General features: G+C 41.8%; 1 protein-coding gene across 23 annotated transcripts in view; it reads left to right on the top strand.

Annotated features, from left to right (window-relative positions):
- Positions 1 to 15,681, top strand: part of kif1b (kinesin family member 1B) — a 60,271-nt gene extending 44,590 nt beyond the window's left edge. For 11 of the 23 annotated variants that reach the window (XM_056423536.1, XM_056423544.1, XM_056423540.1 and 8 more), the window contains 26 exons: positions 205 to 342; positions 1,322 to 1,573; positions 3,161 to 3,279; positions 3,541 to 3,626; positions 4,369 to 4,498; positions 4,784 to 4,943; positions 5,186 to 5,276; positions 5,395 to 5,513; positions 5,669 to 5,724; positions 6,017 to 6,217; positions 6,925 to 7,033; positions 7,171 to 7,237; positions 7,458 to 7,542; positions 7,942 to 8,047; positions 8,470 to 8,496; positions 9,423 to 9,537; positions 9,643 to 9,776; positions 9,865 to 9,926; positions 10,013 to 10,158; positions 10,312 to 10,572; positions 10,693 to 10,764; positions 10,972 to 11,093; positions 11,242 to 11,394; positions 11,614 to 11,806; positions 11,987 to 12,105; positions 12,669 to 15,681. In XM_056423536.1, coding sequence (XP_056279511.1) covers positions 205 to 342; positions 1,322 to 1,573; positions 3,161 to 3,279; positions 3,541 to 3,626; positions 4,369 to 4,498; positions 4,784 to 4,943; positions 5,186 to 5,276; positions 5,395 to 5,513; positions 5,669 to 5,724; positions 6,017 to 6,217; positions 6,925 to 7,033; positions 7,171 to 7,237; positions 7,458 to 7,542; positions 7,942 to 8,047; positions 8,470 to 8,496; positions 9,423 to 9,537; positions 9,643 to 9,776; positions 9,865 to 9,926; positions 10,013 to 10,158; positions 10,312 to 10,572; positions 10,693 to 10,764; positions 10,972 to 11,093; positions 11,242 to 11,394; positions 11,614 to 11,806; positions 11,987 to 12,105; positions 12,669 to 12,711 — 3,166 coding nt within the window. In that variant the 3' untranslated portion in view covers positions 12,712 to 15,681. The remainder of the gene's footprint in view (positions 1 to 204; positions 343 to 1,321; positions 1,574 to 3,160; positions 3,280 to 3,540; positions 3,627 to 4,368; positions 4,499 to 4,783; positions 4,944 to 5,185; positions 5,277 to 5,394; positions 5,514 to 5,668; positions 5,725 to 6,016; positions 6,218 to 6,924; positions 7,034 to 7,170; positions 7,238 to 7,457; positions 7,543 to 7,941; positions 8,048 to 8,469; positions 8,497 to 9,422; positions 9,538 to 9,642; positions 9,777 to 9,864; positions 9,927 to 10,012; positions 10,159 to 10,311; positions 10,573 to 10,692; positions 10,765 to 10,971; positions 11,094 to 11,241; positions 11,395 to 11,613; positions 11,807 to 11,986; positions 12,106 to 12,668) is intronic. The other 12 variants (XM_056423554.1, XM_056423552.1, XM_056423553.1 and 9 more) reach the window with 5 other exon arrangements.
- Positions 15,682 to 16,251: the final 570 nt, after the last annotated feature.

Below are 16,251 nucleotides of genomic sequence, written 5' to 3'. Positions count from 1 at the left end.
GACATCTTAAGTTTAATTCAATCTGCAGGTTTCTCACTCAGACTGGACGTGAGATCTTTTCTCATGCCTTTAGTACCAGAACATGTTTTTACGAAAAAGTACAATGAATTGAATGAATGAAGCTGACATCCATTAGGTGTGCCGTATATTCTCTCTCTGCTTCTCATTAAATGCTCAGTGCCCTGGACTCTGTCTCGTTTGCAGGCAGAGGCTGGAACAGATGAGAGAGATGTATGACCGCGCTGGAGAAATGGCCTCCGCCAACCAGGAGGATGACGAGGGCCCTCTGACGGGAAATGACCCCTTCTATGATCGCTTTCATTGGTTTAAACTCGTGGGGAGGTACGTAACACAAATACAGAAACAATACAGACAATACTGTCGATGTCACAGCAGTTTGCACCAAACATCCTGTTTGAAAACTGTTTTTGTTGTGTGCTTGTTTCTTGTTAGATTTCTAGAACGTTTTGTTATTGTCGCTTTATTTGAAATGGGTCGATGCGTTTCCTTCCGTTTCGTTTTTCATTTTCGTGGTCAGATTATTTTTGACATATTATTTTCTTGTGTATTAGTGCTGTCACATGTTTTGAAATCATTTTTTGTTTCGTTTTACTTTGTTGCATCATAAATCTTTCATTGTATATTTTGTTATGTTTATAATTTGACGTTCCATTTGTGACTGTGTTCTTAATTTCATGTCAATATTTATTTGTGTATTTGTTCATTTTATTTTACATCACATTTGGAATTGTTTTTATGTTGTTTTTTGGATCATACATTGTTTCATATCCATGTATCTGTAACATTTTGCTGAGTCTTTTGCCATCCTCATGTTTATATCCCTTCCAGTCCAAAAGCTTGTGAATAGCATTTTGTATTTCATCCTCTTGTGCCAGCATACATTAGAAGATTTACATGTTAATCCTTTTTAAAGTGACATTTCAATTGTAGTTTCTATAAATTGCTGTGACACCTTCCAACTTATTGTAATGCCAGCTATTTATTAAATGAATCCTTCTTTTGCATTTGCAAGAGCTTTGAAAGTATCAGAAAATAAAATTCTAAATATAATTTGGTTTAGCTGACCAAGGTAAGCGTGTGCCATCTTTACAAATCAATGTATGGCTACTCTTGTTGTTTTGGTACATCATACATTATATTGTATGTGTTGTAGGAAACTACCAAACAACATACCATTTGTGAAAAACTACTGTCAAAATGTCACATCTTCTACTTGATGTAGTGTCTTTAACTCTTCTATCACTCCATTGTTACCTTTCCCTGGTTCTTGCCACTGTTCCCAAACTACCAACCCGCTCAGCGCGCCCATCTTCCACGGTTGTGTTAACGAGCACTTGGCTGACCGCACTCCCTCGCCTACCTTCTCCACCACTGACTCGGAGATTACAGAGCTGGCGGACGAGCGACAGAGCGAGATGTCCGACTTGATAGACGATGAGGCTTTTGTGGATGACACCAGCTCCGATACCGGCACCGAAGAGGGCTCCGACATCTTCAGTGACGGCCAGGATCCCTTCTATGACCGCTCCCCCTGGTTTATCCTGGTGGGAAGGTTGGTGACCGTGCAGTGGCATGACCTCATCCTCCACACACGGACTGGAAGGAGTTTGGTTGGATGATGGCTTTGTTTTGGGCTTATTTTTAAATGCATAAATATTAATGAGTGTAGAAAACACTTCATGTAAAAAAGTATAAATGAAAATGGATGAATTCATTCAGTGCAGTTCATGTCTTTGGATATGTTAAGATAGATGGTTGACAGACTGATGTTGCACCCAATAACAGTTTTCAGTAGATGTTTAAATACATATTCAATATCAATTTAAATATTATCTTGGTAGCTGGCAAATCAGTCTAAGAAAATGTGAGCAAATACTGAAGCACATCCCTTATTAATTATCAGTAAACCCTCCTTAGTGAAAGGATATTTTCAGAATCTGATCATGCATTCATAGCAGCTTTGCAGAGATAAATTGGACCATATTTTGAGTTTAACATGATTAGTCATGCTTTTGTGCTCACAGACTTGCTTTGTAAGAGTTACTTTTAATTTAGACTTGGTTCACAAGAATTGAAAAGCCATCATCCTGTTTCCCTCCACCTCCTCCCAGCGTGACGCCTCATCCCGCGCCACCATCACAGTGCTGACTAACTCCCATCTGTGTGTGTGTGAACGCCATGTATTTATTACTGTGTCTAAGTTGATTATCTTTCATTTATTTTTTATCGTTAAATCCGTTGTTTTTTAATTTAATTTATGACATAAACATTTGTTTGTATAACCTTGTTTGCTTTTTTTTTTTAAATTGAAAACTATTGTAGATAATATTAACTCACTGATAGTCCCATAATAATGCTTATTAGAGTTTGTTTTAATGCATTGTCAAGACAAAAATAATATGCTGCAGCGCCATTTGAAATCACAAACGTCGGAGCTGAGCAATGGACAACAGCCGTAGCTCTGCCACTTCGTCACTGTGCCTTCAGAGGTTTTACAGATTGATATCTTTCCTCCGCCTCAACCTTGAGGGGCAGGGAGGGGCGGCAGAGAGAGAGCAGGTCACCTGGGGTGCAGCAAAACAAATCACGCTCTTCAGAACAAAATGTCAGCGAGTGTGTGAGTTAGAGACCAACATGTCTAAAAATACGACACAATAAACCACTCTTACAGCATTTACCGCCGCATCCCTGGTGATCTGGCATCACTCCGTTGTACAGTTTAAAAATAAAGTGGTTGGTTGGAACTGCCTCTGATTTCAGTCCACTGCAGCAATTATGATTTATGTTTATTGTTTCTTCATTGTTTTGTTTTGGCTCTACCCTTAGCATAATTGTCATTAATGTGTTACTGCATGATATAGTCGTCATTAATAATTGCCAACCACTGGACATGTTTGTGCTCATTATGATGTTTTAAATCCTTTGTTAGGCATATTTGTCAATTTATGGATCATATTGAGAAAAATAGTGTGACAACAGATTAACAAGTTTATATTTCATTTGCTTTTAATAGGATTAATTAAATTCAATATATATATATATATATATATATTCTAATGTTCTCTGGATCCAAAGGCAGCTATTGTTTCACACTGCACCAGAATCCGTTGTTTAAGTTTCTCTCCTCCTTTTTACTCAGAGCTTTCGTGTACTTGAGCAACCTGCTGTACCCTGTACCACTGGTGCACCGTGTTGCTATAGTAACGGAGAAGGGCGAGGTGCGTGGGTTCCTGCGCGTGGGGGTCCAGGCTATAGCTGGTGAGTAATAAATGAGATTAATGAGCAAGACTGTTGGGATCTTCATGCACAGGCTACATACTTATTGTCACTTACTGTGTATCAATTCAATATATTTAATGCAAATCAAATGGCTGAATAAATAGTTCCAACTTTTATTTTGAGTTCTGGTGGTGAGAGACTCCCTTAGATTCTCTGTGTCTTCCTTTTGATTTGCTCTGACAGCTTAAGTCAGCCGTGTCCGCGATAGATCCTGATAAAGTCTGGTTTGTCTCTTTGTAGCTGATGAGGAGGCCCCAGACTACGGGTCAGGAGTGAGACAGTCAGGAACTGCCAAGATTTCCTTTGATGATGAGTATTTCAAAAAGGTAAGCCCATGTCACATGAAAGTAGTTTCAAACTTGAAGGGAAGTATTTTTTTTGATCGTATATTATTTATTTATTTATTTATTTGTATGCGTGTTCCTCTCATAACAAAAAAGTTTAAAACCGAATCGCATGAAATTTGGTGGGATGATTGGTTATTATCCGGGGACCATTTGATTAGATTTTGGGATCGATCGGGTCAAAGGTCAAGGTCATGAAAAGGTCAAAATCTTCTTGAATCACATGAAATTTGGTGGGATGATTGGTTATTATCCGGGGACCATTTGATTAGATTTTGGGATCAATCGGGTCAAAGGTCAAGGTCATGGAAAGGTCAAAATCTTCTTTTTACCATAGCACGTTCAATTGTTATTCAATTGGCATGCAACTAATGCCAAAATGTTCATAATTCAATGCACAATCTTGTGATATGCGAAGGTATGCGCTCTACCGAGTGCCCATTCTAGTTTATCTGTGCGAGAGAGTTGGTGTATAATATTGGGTTAAAACGTGAAGTCGGAAGAGGAAATAGTTTTTCGTTGGAGTTTTATACTGTTTATTCAATTTATTAAAAATAAATATACATAAGAAATGGCATATTTTCAGTCTTAATCCTTAATTCATCCAATGTGGCACAATAATATAAATGCATTCACAGGTGGATTTTTTTCTTTCTTTTCTTGCTCCGAGCTATATATTAATGTCTTCCTACTTTCGCTTCTTTCTCCTTTTTAAACCAATCAGAATGACTTTCCTACCACGGTCATGACCCGCTCGGACTTGTCCCTGGAAGAGCTGCGCTTTGTGGAGGGTCAGGGCCAGAGTTCAGAGGTCATCACACCCCCAGAAGAGCTCAACAGAATCAATGACATGGGTATGGCTTCCAGACCTTCACCTCTCTGCTCATAAATTTCAACCTTTCAGCCCAAAGGGACATGCTTGGCAGATGGTTGAACGCAAATGAGGGCTTCAACTGTATAGTCATGGAAATGAGACTGCTGCTCTTACCTTGTGAAGGAATGTTTGCATAAATCACAAGCGTGGTAATGTGCAGAAACCAGTCTGATTGTATTGTGCAGATTGCAATGCACAAAGCAGGTGCAGCTCATGTTCAATTAATCTCAGCTCAAGTCCTAACCTTCCCCTGTGTTGTCTTCAGACCTGAAGCTTGGTAACATCGCTGACACTAAGCTAAGTGGTGGTGATGGCGATGACCTGGCAGGCCAGCTGGAGGTGGGCAGCATCTTTACCTTCCGTGTTACTGTGCTCCAGGCCAATGGCGTCCCCCCAGAGTACGCAGATATCTTCTGCCAATTCAAGTAAGTCCAGAATCCTCAAAAATAGTTTGTGGTAACTACATCTTAATATCAAAGTTATGCAGTTAAAACGGCCTCAGAGGATTTGATAAATAGTAATACTATTTACAAGTAATTTCCTGACGATGTTAGAAAGTGACTCTAAATTCTAGCTCAATCATTCTGGTTGATGACATTCAAAACACCCTCATTTTATTTTTACAAATTAAAATGATACACTTACACATTCATGTTTCTTTCCATAGTTTCCTGCATCGTCATGACGAGGCTTTTTCCACTGAGCCACTGAAGAACACCGGCAAAGGAGCTCCTCTGGGCTTTTACCACGTCCAGAACGTGAGAGCACACACACACACACACACACACACACACACACACACACTCCCTAACAAATAAACACAACTCTATGTTGGTACATTTTGACACCCCCTTTTTTGAATGTTTGACTGAGCAGATTTCAGTTGAGGTCACAGAGTCCTTCATTGAGTACATCAAGAGCAAGCCCATTGTGTTTGAGGTGTTCGGCCACTACCAGCAGCACCAGCTGCATTTCCATGGCCAGGACCTGATTAGGTGGGTGTGGTTCCTAAAAACATGCTTTTGTAGAGATTATTCTGTATTACTTTTAAAATGTTGTTCTTATTCTGTAATTATTTACATTTCCACCTGACAGATTTAGTAAAAATTGGTTTCTGTACTGTAAGTTAATTGTACATTTATTTTAACAGTCCACCAACACCATCGAGGAAATACTACCCTATTCCCATGCCTCTGTCTAAACCAGGTACGGATTTTAATATCATCACCCCACATACTGTAACTGCAATATGTTCTACACCGGTCACCCTCATTTCAGCATATTTCTTCTGTGTGTTACGGTTATATCAGCATGCCTCATATTTCCTTCAATTTCTCCATTTCTCGCTTCCTTTGGATTTCTTTTCCTCTTTATTTAATCACTCACACCATCTATAATCCTCTTACCCAACTCCATCCTCCCCCTTCCACATTTCCCTTTTCACACTTCCCTCCAATCTTTCTCACCATTCGTACAATATTAAACACTGAAACCCTAGACCATACCCGTAAGATAGAGTTGGTCCGCTACCTGATGACTGGCTATGTGAACTGCAAAGTGCTGGACACGCTGTCCGAGCACGCCAACGCCCTGGCCTCCACTGCCGTGGCCAGTCTGGAGGATGAGGCTGACCAGCTCTCTCACTTCATCTTCCTCCCAGTGCCCAATGACCCTGTGCTAATTGTGCCCAGGCACCATGGTTGGTACAGCGGACACTGTCGTAGCTCGGGCATTAGATACACCTGTGCTGTAGTAGTGGTTAGACTAGTGCTGTGCTGTGTGGCTGCAGGCAGTAGCACCACAAAGCTCTGCAGTGGTGATGTGTGCTGCACCTCGCTGCAGGTCTATTTAGGTCCAGTCAGCCGACACCGTCAGGTAAATCTGCTGCATACGAATCTTTAGACAGATATTGAAAAATTGTATTCCTCATAATCATAGAGGACTACTGACATACAGTAACATCCACAGCATAAATCAGATTGCAGAGGCCTTTACAGGTGCAGCTGCAGTCCAATTACGATAGTTCTCACGTTCATTTCAACTGTGCCTCAGAGATTAGCCTGTTTCAACAGGAACATAATCCTGAAGTGTCAGACAGCAGGGTGTGGTGTAATCTGGGATTTAGCTCTTTATAGCATCTCAGTATGTGCAAGTGTTGGGTTTGAATGTATTATGTTTGATTGCCTCTTTTTTGTGTCCAGCTTATTTTATTAATAATGGACTTTGTGATTAACACGTCCTTTAAGTATTGATGTTACAGAATATATGTGGGCTGATTGCTCAGTCCAGGGTCAGCGGTGTGGTCACATCACATCCAGCCTCCATTTAGTAATATACTTAATATCTATCACCTGTTTTTCTTCATCCCCTCTGAAATGAATATAGAGCTTATGTGTGTGTATTCAGTTGCAGCTACCAAGTTGAACACCATCACCAAGTCCAACCTGGGTCAGTGCGTCAGCAAGTACGACCTGCTGGTCTGGTTTGAGATCAGCGAACTGGAGCCCACCGGAGAGTGAGTGTCGACACATTCATCTTGTATCCACACACAGTCTCGTTTTAAAAAGACACATGATGTGAGATCTTGTAGTTTCACAAGACATTTTAATTGGTAAGTTTGACATGCGAAGTATGACCTCCCTCCTTCCACAGGTACATCCCAGCTGTAGTGGATCACAGTGGAGGCCTGCCCTGCAATGGCACCTACCTACTGCACCAGGTACTGGAGATCTACACTGATTCCTACTAATCGCAGACACTGATCACACATGTTATAAAGACAATAGCAATGTTCAGACACACAAAATCAAAATGAACGTCATATTTTCCTTCTTGTAATCCAATAAATGATATTTCTTCTTCACAAAAAACATTGAGAATCTTAACTTAATTATAGCTCTGCCTGCTATGATCCTAAACTCCTGTCATGTGTGCTGCAGGGCATCCAGCGGAGGATCACTGTGACTCTCATCCATGAGAAGGGAAGCGAGCTCCACTGGAAGGACGTTCGCGAGCTTGTCGTGGGTGAGCATCGGGTATCGCTCGCTCAGCAAACACGCACCAGAGACCCAAATAAGATACCCTGACCATATGGTTCATCTATTGTCTCTCAGGAAGTTCAGCTAGTGAGGCAGCAGTGGGAATATTTCCTCAGTCAGAATTCCAGTCTGTGTAGTTGTGTCTGTGGCCGCCTCTCTCTTTCAGGAGTTTACACTGTAGCTGTAGCTGATGGACGAAATAATTACATTTCACATGTTACACTTTGTGCTGCTGACATTTCTATCCAGAGAGGCTAGTGATAAACGGGCATGTGTGTCTGGACACTGTGACGACTGGTCTTAAACTACTCTGTGGCTGAGTTCATACACACGGCCTTTTGAATCCGTGGCGGGATGTTGATGTTGTGCTGCGGTGTCCCACCAGGTCGGATCAGGAGCAAGACCGAAGTGGACGAAAGCGCCGCTGACTCTGTCCTGTCCCTCAACATCATTTCTGCCAAGAACATTAAGTCGTCCCACAACTCCAACAGGTACTTAATAAACCACATATATTCAGTGGACACAACCTTTCAAGGTTTATATTGATTTATTGGTGTTTATATAGATTTATTGGTGCCAAGAGAAGTTTGTTGTTGACATTCTGCTTGTCAGTTTAAACTCAAACACTTTCTTTTCTGGAATACAGCCAATATCAACTTGGTTATTATGTCATTTTTTACACAATTGCCACATGTTGATGATAGTTACAGTTTAAAAACTGTATCAGGCAACATTGGTGTGTGTGTGTGTGTCGCTGACGGCTCAGTGGAATCACTGCATGACCATTTCCATTCTCACTGCTGTTGATTGTCCTGTTAATTTGCTCATTGTCTCTGTTGCCTGACTCTCTGTGCTTCTCTCTTTTCGTTTGTGCACTCTCCTCTCGCTGCGGCTGGACTCTGATTGTGCTCAGGCTTTCTATTGATAAGGATATTGATAGGTATCTGTAACCAGAGAACATACGGCTCCTTCTGTGAAAGATCGTTATGCTTCTCTTTAGTCCCATAGATTCATAGAAATAACTTCTCCACAGTTTGTGTTTTTGTTGGCATGTTGCATTGGGTTTGCCTTTATTTCCGTCAATATTTAGCATCTGAAAGAACGAATCTCATTCCAACTTATTTATGGACAAGTAAAGGCAATCTTACATGCAAATGCAAAACCCTTTTGTGTAATAGTTTATTTCACAGTATGTTGCTGTTGTGTGGCACCCAGATTCCAAATGAATGCTTTCTTCTCAGCTGTCATCCACTGAGTGAGTCATGGCTCAATAACAGCCGAGGTCATTGAGGCACCACCAGGGCAGCTCTGGCTCTCAGCCTGTAGGCAGGAGTGCCCCCTGCTGCCAAAGAGAGGAACGGTGTAACCCTCCGAAAGAGCCTCACCAACAGTCATTTCTATTCAACAATGTGCTGTTAAATAGCAGTAAAAATAATGTATTTTTTGGGGGTTTGTATATCTGTAAAGTAGTTTAATCTTTAAATTGATACTATGAGGTATATTCTGCTTGCTGGGTCACAGGCGCAGCTCGCTGCACCCACTGTCCTGCTTTCTGATCACGTTGTGTCTATTGTCGAGCTCTCACCTCAATGTGCTTCCTCACATCTTGCAGTGACAAGTGATAGGTGTGAGGGCCACTTCAGCCACTGGCCAAAGTATGCTGTCATGGTCATATTCAGCACACCAATGACAGAAAGATGTCTAACACACCAAGTGGTTATTTAGAAAATGTGTCTATTTTGTTGCTTTGTAGTTGAAGACTAGCTACTAAAACACAGTCTAGACTTTACAGAAGATAACACGAAGCAAGTATATTTCTCTGTAATTTCGTTTCCAAGTAAAGATTCTTTTGGTTTTCCTCTTCAGGACGTTTTACCGCTTCGAGGCAGTGTGGGACAGCTCCCTGCACAACTCCCTCCTGCTAAACCGAGTCACTCCTTATGGAGAGAAGATCTACATGACCCTGTCTGCATATCTGGAGGTCAGTCATTGCTCTTCTTTGTTTGACCTTTTTGCATTGAGCTCTATGTTGTATCTCTCTGTATGTCAACGTATCTAACCTCTTCACTTGGTCTTCTCTTTACAGCTGGACCATTGCATCCAGCCTGCTATTATTACCAAAGACATCTGCATGGTCTTCTACTCCAGAGATGCAAAGATCTCTCCTCCCCGTTCCCTCAGGAACCTCTTTGGGAGTGGATACTCTAAAACCCCTGACTGGTAAGACTTCAGACTGCCGTACTGTGACAGCTGGATCGTGTAATATCCAGTACTTTTGAAAGTCAAATTTCTTCTTGATTCATTACAGCAATCGAGTCACTGGCATCTATGAGCTGGGCTTGTGCAAGATGTCTGACTCTGGAAGCCCAGGTGAGCAGAGATAATCAAGACATGTTTGAAGACAGGCTGTCAGTTTATCAAGAGTCCTCTGAAAGCTTGGTCCTGATGTGTAACAGGGATGCAGCGTAGGAGGAGAAAGATTCTGGACACATCGGTGGCTTATGTGCGTGGAGAAGAGAACCTGGCTGGCTGGAGGCCCAGAGGAGACAGTCTTATCCTGGAGCACCAATGGGAGCTGGAGAAAATGGAGCAGATGCATGAGGTGGGTCACAATCACCTCCAATCTTTGACCCTTTTTTTGACCTGCCAAAGCTTGGCCTCATCTCCCCACTGTGTCCCCGTCTAATACGTTCCTACTTACATCTTACAATGGAAATTTAACTTGTACTTAACCCCTCCCCTGTCGCTCATCCAGGTGGAGAAGACCCGTCACCTGCTACTGCTGAAGGAGAAGCTGGGAGATGATGCTCCCCTGGGAACAGCTCCCACCACCAAGTCCCTGAGCGAGTTGCTATCCCCCAGCATGAGCACCGGCAGCCTGTCCACCTCCACCTCCATCTCCTCGCAGATCTCCAGCACCACCTTTGAAAGCGCCATCACGCCCAGCGAGAGCAGCGGTTATGACTCGGCCGACATCGAGAGCCTGGTGGATCGTGAGAAGGAGCTCGCCACTAGGGTACTAACTTCAGTATTATGGGATACTGACAGTGATACTTTCTTCTCTGCTGCATGGTGATTACTGGTAGCAGCTGCCTCCACCTTTTGCTAATCAGTCTAATTTTTTGTTTTATTGTAGTGCCTTCGCCTTCTGACACATACCTTCAACAGTGAATATAACCAAGTGTTCAACAGTATTAGTGACTGCAAGGTGAGTAATGTTGGAAAGAAACTCTAAACTGTAATATTAGTTCATTCATGTGCACTCTCTGGTATGGCTTGATCTCAGTGCTCGTACTAGTTACTTTAGTATCAGCACTGCAGTCTCCAATAATCTATATATATATCCTCTTACAGAGTTTTATTTTGAAGATAAACTTGTGTGTTTACCAAGTATTTCATGTTCTTTTCCCCTCAGCTGTCTGACATCTCACCGATGGGACGTGACCCATCAGTGACCAGCTTCAGCAGTGCCACTCTCACCCCCTCCTCCACCTGCCCTTCTCTGTCTGACTCCCGCTGTGGTTCCATAGACCAGAGGTAAAACTTTTATTTATCACATATTTTATGTCTAAATATATCTCTCGGTGTCTGTATAGAATATTGCAAGCTTACTGCCAAATTTCCAAACACTATTTATTATTGAGTGTATTGGCCAGTGCTAACTCAGGGTACTTTGTTCCCCCAGGACCCCAGAGAACAGCTCCCGGGCCTCCAGTCCCTCCTGCTCCGACTATGAAAACTTCCCCATGGTTCCGACTCTGGAGACCTCCTACCTTGCACTGGCTGGAAAGAACGAGTTCCTCAACTTGGTGCCTGATATTGAAGAAATGAGGCCAGGGTGAGTCCTGACATGGTTGCTCTTTTGTTGTTTAAGTCAATATGAGATGCAGCCCAAACAAAGGTAGATCATCTTGTTTTCCAGTCCAAGCTGACATGATGTGAATGGATTTTGGAATCTGGGTGTTTTCAACTGGAAGCAGTCAAAATGTTTGTTCGTTGGAAAACAAGCACTCTCTCAAATAAAACGAGATTCTTTTCTTTTTTTGCTCCTTTTTAGATCGGTAGTTTCTAAGAAAGGTTTCCTAAGCTTCATGGAGCCGCGCTCCAACTCGTGGGTGAAGCACTTTGTGGTTGTGCGCCGGCCCTACGTCTTCATCTACAACAGCGACAAGGACCCGGTGGAGCGGGGTGTCCTCAATCTCTCCACAGCACAGGTGGAATACAGTGAAGACCAGCAGGCCATGCTCAAGGTGGAGTCTCCATTCATCAAGTGTATTCCTGCTAATTTATCCAGATCAAATTGTTACTTTTAACAGATGTATGACACTAGACTTTCAAAAACGGTTCTCTTTTAGCAACCTCGATGCGATATGGATAGAAAACCCCAAAGACATGTGCAGCATGACAAATATTTGATGTTTTCTTTTCAGACTCCCAACACGTTCGCTGTGTGCACAAAACATCGAGGAATCCTGCTGCAGGCCAACAACGAGAAAGACATGAACGACTGGCTCTACGCCTTTAACCCTCTGCTAGCAGGAACGATAAGGTACGCACAAACACTTCTCCAGGGGCGCTTTCACAAGCCAACATTTAGTCATTTTCACCGAGCTCTGGTGCGGTTCAACCCCTGGAGCATTTTGACTGGGCAGATGTGAATGCAGTAAAAACATAATCTGACTCAATTAGAAGAAGTGAACCAACAAAAAAGAGGATTGCCGGCTGCCTGCCGGGCATTAGGTGAGATGCACACAGTTAAACGACGAGAAGAAATTCCAGAACTTCCACTTAATAATATATGTCTACACAATGTTGAAACGAAGGCTTTGCCTTTGTGTCCCCCTTTGGGTATCTGTTGTTACTCTGACAATCACAAAGAACTGACACCCCTCAGCTAATTGTGTTTTTAATTTGGTCTGCTTTTCTGTGCACGGGGAAACAGAATCAGGCTCAATAGAAAAGCAAACAAAAACACTCTGTTTTCACTCTGATTCGGACGAGTGGAACGGACTATGGCTTGTGAAAGCGCCCTCACATTAACGACAGTTAACAACTCTATATTCTGCAGACGGCATTCTCATATGGTCACAACATAAAATCCTGTTCCCACAGATCTAAGCTGGCGAGGAGGCGCAGTGGCCTGATGAAGAACTGAGTGACTTGACTGGCACACAGGAAACCACGGCGCCATTGTCTCTGGCAAGCCTTTTGAACATACCAAGTGTTACACTTACTGTATTAATCATTGTGATTCTTGACAGTTTTCTCTTGTGAGTAGACTTGTGGCTTAAGTCTCCTTTCACGCGACTAAAAGTTTCAGTTCCAGAGACATTTGCCTCCCCCTCGCCCTCCAACAACCCTCTGTCAGCTTAGCTTTCCTCCTCGCTATTTCTCTTCCCCATCTCCTCTTCCTCCTCGGCTTTTTGTGTTTTGGTTTTTCTGACACTGTTTCGATCTATTTTGGTTCCGCTTTGTCGTCATTCCCCAACTCCCTAACTAGTAGCATGTTGTAATAGTCTACTTGTGTGTGCACGATTCTTCAGAAACTGTTCTTTCTGGCCGCTAATTTTCAGTTTGCCAATCATCTGTAAAGAAAGTGTCTCTATCAGTGTTATTTGTTTCCCGAGTCGAGTTTGATTTCAATTTTTGATCTTTGTTTTTGTTTTTTAATCAAGACGCCTGCATGCTAACTGCAGCAGTCCTCGGGAGATGAACAGGTTTGCTTCCTCAAAGAAATTAAACCAAATCAGATAGCTTACAGTTGAAACCATGGGAACATGTACAAAAGCAAGGCTACTTTAAGATCTACTGCTGCTAATGAATTTAGAATTGTTTCTTCTCCTCACGGGATCAGGTCGCCGCCTCTCTGCTGTCTCCTAAACGGCTTTAGGAAACTAAATGTTAAGTCTGAAAAATGTGTCCCACCTCAGCGAGACCTGAGGGCCGGCTGGATTCCCACCGTCATCCATGTGATATTTAGATCCCGCTCTTCAGTCCGTGCACATTCACCAACGCCAACCCCGATAGTGCCGTCGGTCAAGCGATTACTTACAATCATGCATTTGTGTCAACATCCAAAATACATCAGATCTCATCAGTGAAAATGTGACGCAACGCGGTGAAGTGGAAGGAAGCCGTGAGCAGGAGGTTGACGTGCCAATGCTCTGGCCTTGAGGCCAGTGGATAATTGATGAAGCTGCGAGCACACAGCCTGCAGTACGGATGATGAATGGTCGACCACATGACTCCCTCACTGTCATGACAGCGCTGGGTAAAATCTCTAAAAAGAAGTACTTACTGTTCAGCAGCACCACCGGTTACCATTTGTTATTTTCTATTTGTCACTCATCTAACTCTCATTGGGTTGACGTTTCTTTTTTAATTATTAACATTGTTTTTTTCTATTATGCTTTTAATCACTCCACTTTGAAGTTTTGTAAGAAATCTAACAGGGCATTTATTACTTAAGTTATAACGAGCTATATTGGTGTTTAACCTTGTTTTGCACATGAACACGTATCTTTAGCAAGACGAGGGCAGATGTTTGGCTCATGATTATTTATGATTATCAGGAAGACTGATAAGAGCACATATCAAGGCGACACTGGATAGCTGTTATTAGAAAGAAAGACATATTAAAGGGACGACATATACGCAAAGGGTTTTATTTCTGATATTGTTTATGAAAATATTTGTGCTGTACATTGTAATACAGATGCTACATTTGGCTCCTGCTAAATTATACCTCTGTTTCTTAAAATGCTAGACATGTGACGAGCACAGATGGGCATTCAGAGAACGCTGGCCAACCAACCAGTAGTATGCCCTCTCTCTCATGAAAGGAACATTAGGGTCGAAGGTTTCGAAACAGAGGTAGCCAATGCCTGTTACAGATATTAGTGCAATTATTGAGGACATGTGTTCATTGGTTGCCGATGTAAAGACACGAAAAATACGCCTCAGAAGTCAGAATGAGTGAATATTGTGGCGCGTCACTGCCCTTGGGTCAGCCAACCTGCTGGTCAGAGAAACTGAAACCTGCTGAATTGTTTCTGAGAAAATATTTTGTCGGTCACAGGAAGAAAAATAATAATGAAAAGCTATCTATGCACTGATCAAGGCTCTCAGTGCAACGCACCTCACATCCCCCTCAGCGTATGGCGAGAGATGCGTATCGATATGGAGCAAACATTTTCACGTCACTGACTAATTTGCAGAGGTATATTATTTGGGATTGTGTATTTATTGTTTGCAATGTACATATTAGTTTGCAGCTCTTTGCACATATTAATAAAAGGTTCAACTAACTGATCAAATAAAGTCTGTGCGGTTTAGTTGTTCTACTCAGAGTGAACCAAATGATGGTGTGACAGCCTCTTCCGGTCTGAACTGGGAGAGCGTTGAATGTACTATGAAGATGTACTATGTTTTTCCATCGTTTAATAAAATATGGAAAGAAGATAACTCAAATGTAACCCACTTCATCTTTTTCAGGGGAGGTGAGTTACATGAGTTCCTCTTTATTAGAAAGTGGTTTGAGTGGAAGTCTGCGTTTGATTTGAAGAATATTTACTCACTACTCATGCTAGTCAGCCTGGCCACTTGAAGTATAACAAAATTAGGTTTTTAACTCATTTAATTTTTTTTCTAATATCAGGGAATATAATATGAAGTAGCTAGTGACATCTAAAATGACAGTATACTATTGTTGTAATGGTGTCTTTCTTCACCTCAACACTTTAATTTGTTTTCCGTTGATGCCTTTAAAAACAACACTAGCCATGATAGTTTCCATCTTCCCCTCTGACAATTAATATCAGTTCACTGCGTTCCCTTTGGATTTGTCCACCAAAAGAAAAAAAGACAAACTACAACATTAACACTGTACATTATTTGTCAGACTGGTTTCATTTTCATACTTATTTTGTAAATATCTGTGTTGTATGGAGCTTGAATTAAAATGTAAATATGTTTACTGTATTTGTAATAATTATAATCCATTCGCTGTATAGCATAGATGTGTCATGCAGATATCCTAATTCTGTGTATGGTAATCTTGCATCATTGAACTGTTTAGTGAATGAGGCAAAAATAAAAGTGCAAACTGTGCATTAGCAAAACAAGGTCAGCCTGTCCGTCTACTTCTTTGTGCAGTTTGACTCATCATTGTGTGTGTGTGTTTTACGTGTTGCAACTTCCTGGTACCTGTGTGCTGCCCAACCACATCCAGGAAAACAAGGAACCGATTAGATGGAAGGAAAAGGGGCAACAAAAATACTTTTATGGAAGTCAAAATGGATACAAAATTATGAAATGGCAAGTAATCATTTAAAATTAGTATCTCATGTAATTTAGTGTTTTTGTATACTTTTATCATCCCATACTATTCTTTTCCTCATCCCTGTCTCTCATGCACGTAAAGACGTTTTGACATTAATATGAGTGCATTCATTTTCCTGTGACCTGCCACAGATTTCCAGGAAGTAGAAGACAAAATGAGTCATTGTGGATGGTTTAGCCGTGTGAAATCACATACAGCATTGAAAGCAGACTAGCACTCCCGTATATATTCACGATTATAACTGGGAAAGATAAATTACATTCCTTTGTGCCTTTTGGCACAACTCGTATTGGGGCCGCTCTCATAATCCATTCTTAATTACAACATAGTGCACTTATTTCTGTGTTATACCGT

Source organism: Pseudoliparis swirei, chromosome 9, assembly GCF_029220125.1.
Source record: "Pseudoliparis swirei isolate HS2019 ecotype Mariana Trench chromosome 9, NWPU_hadal_v1, whole genome shotgun sequence".
Classification (NCBI taxonomy): domain Eukaryota; kingdom Metazoa; phylum Chordata; class Actinopteri; order Perciformes; family Liparidae; genus Pseudoliparis; species Pseudoliparis swirei.
Note: the sequence above shows the minus strand (reverse complement) of the source record. Positions and strands in the feature narration are given on the sequence as shown.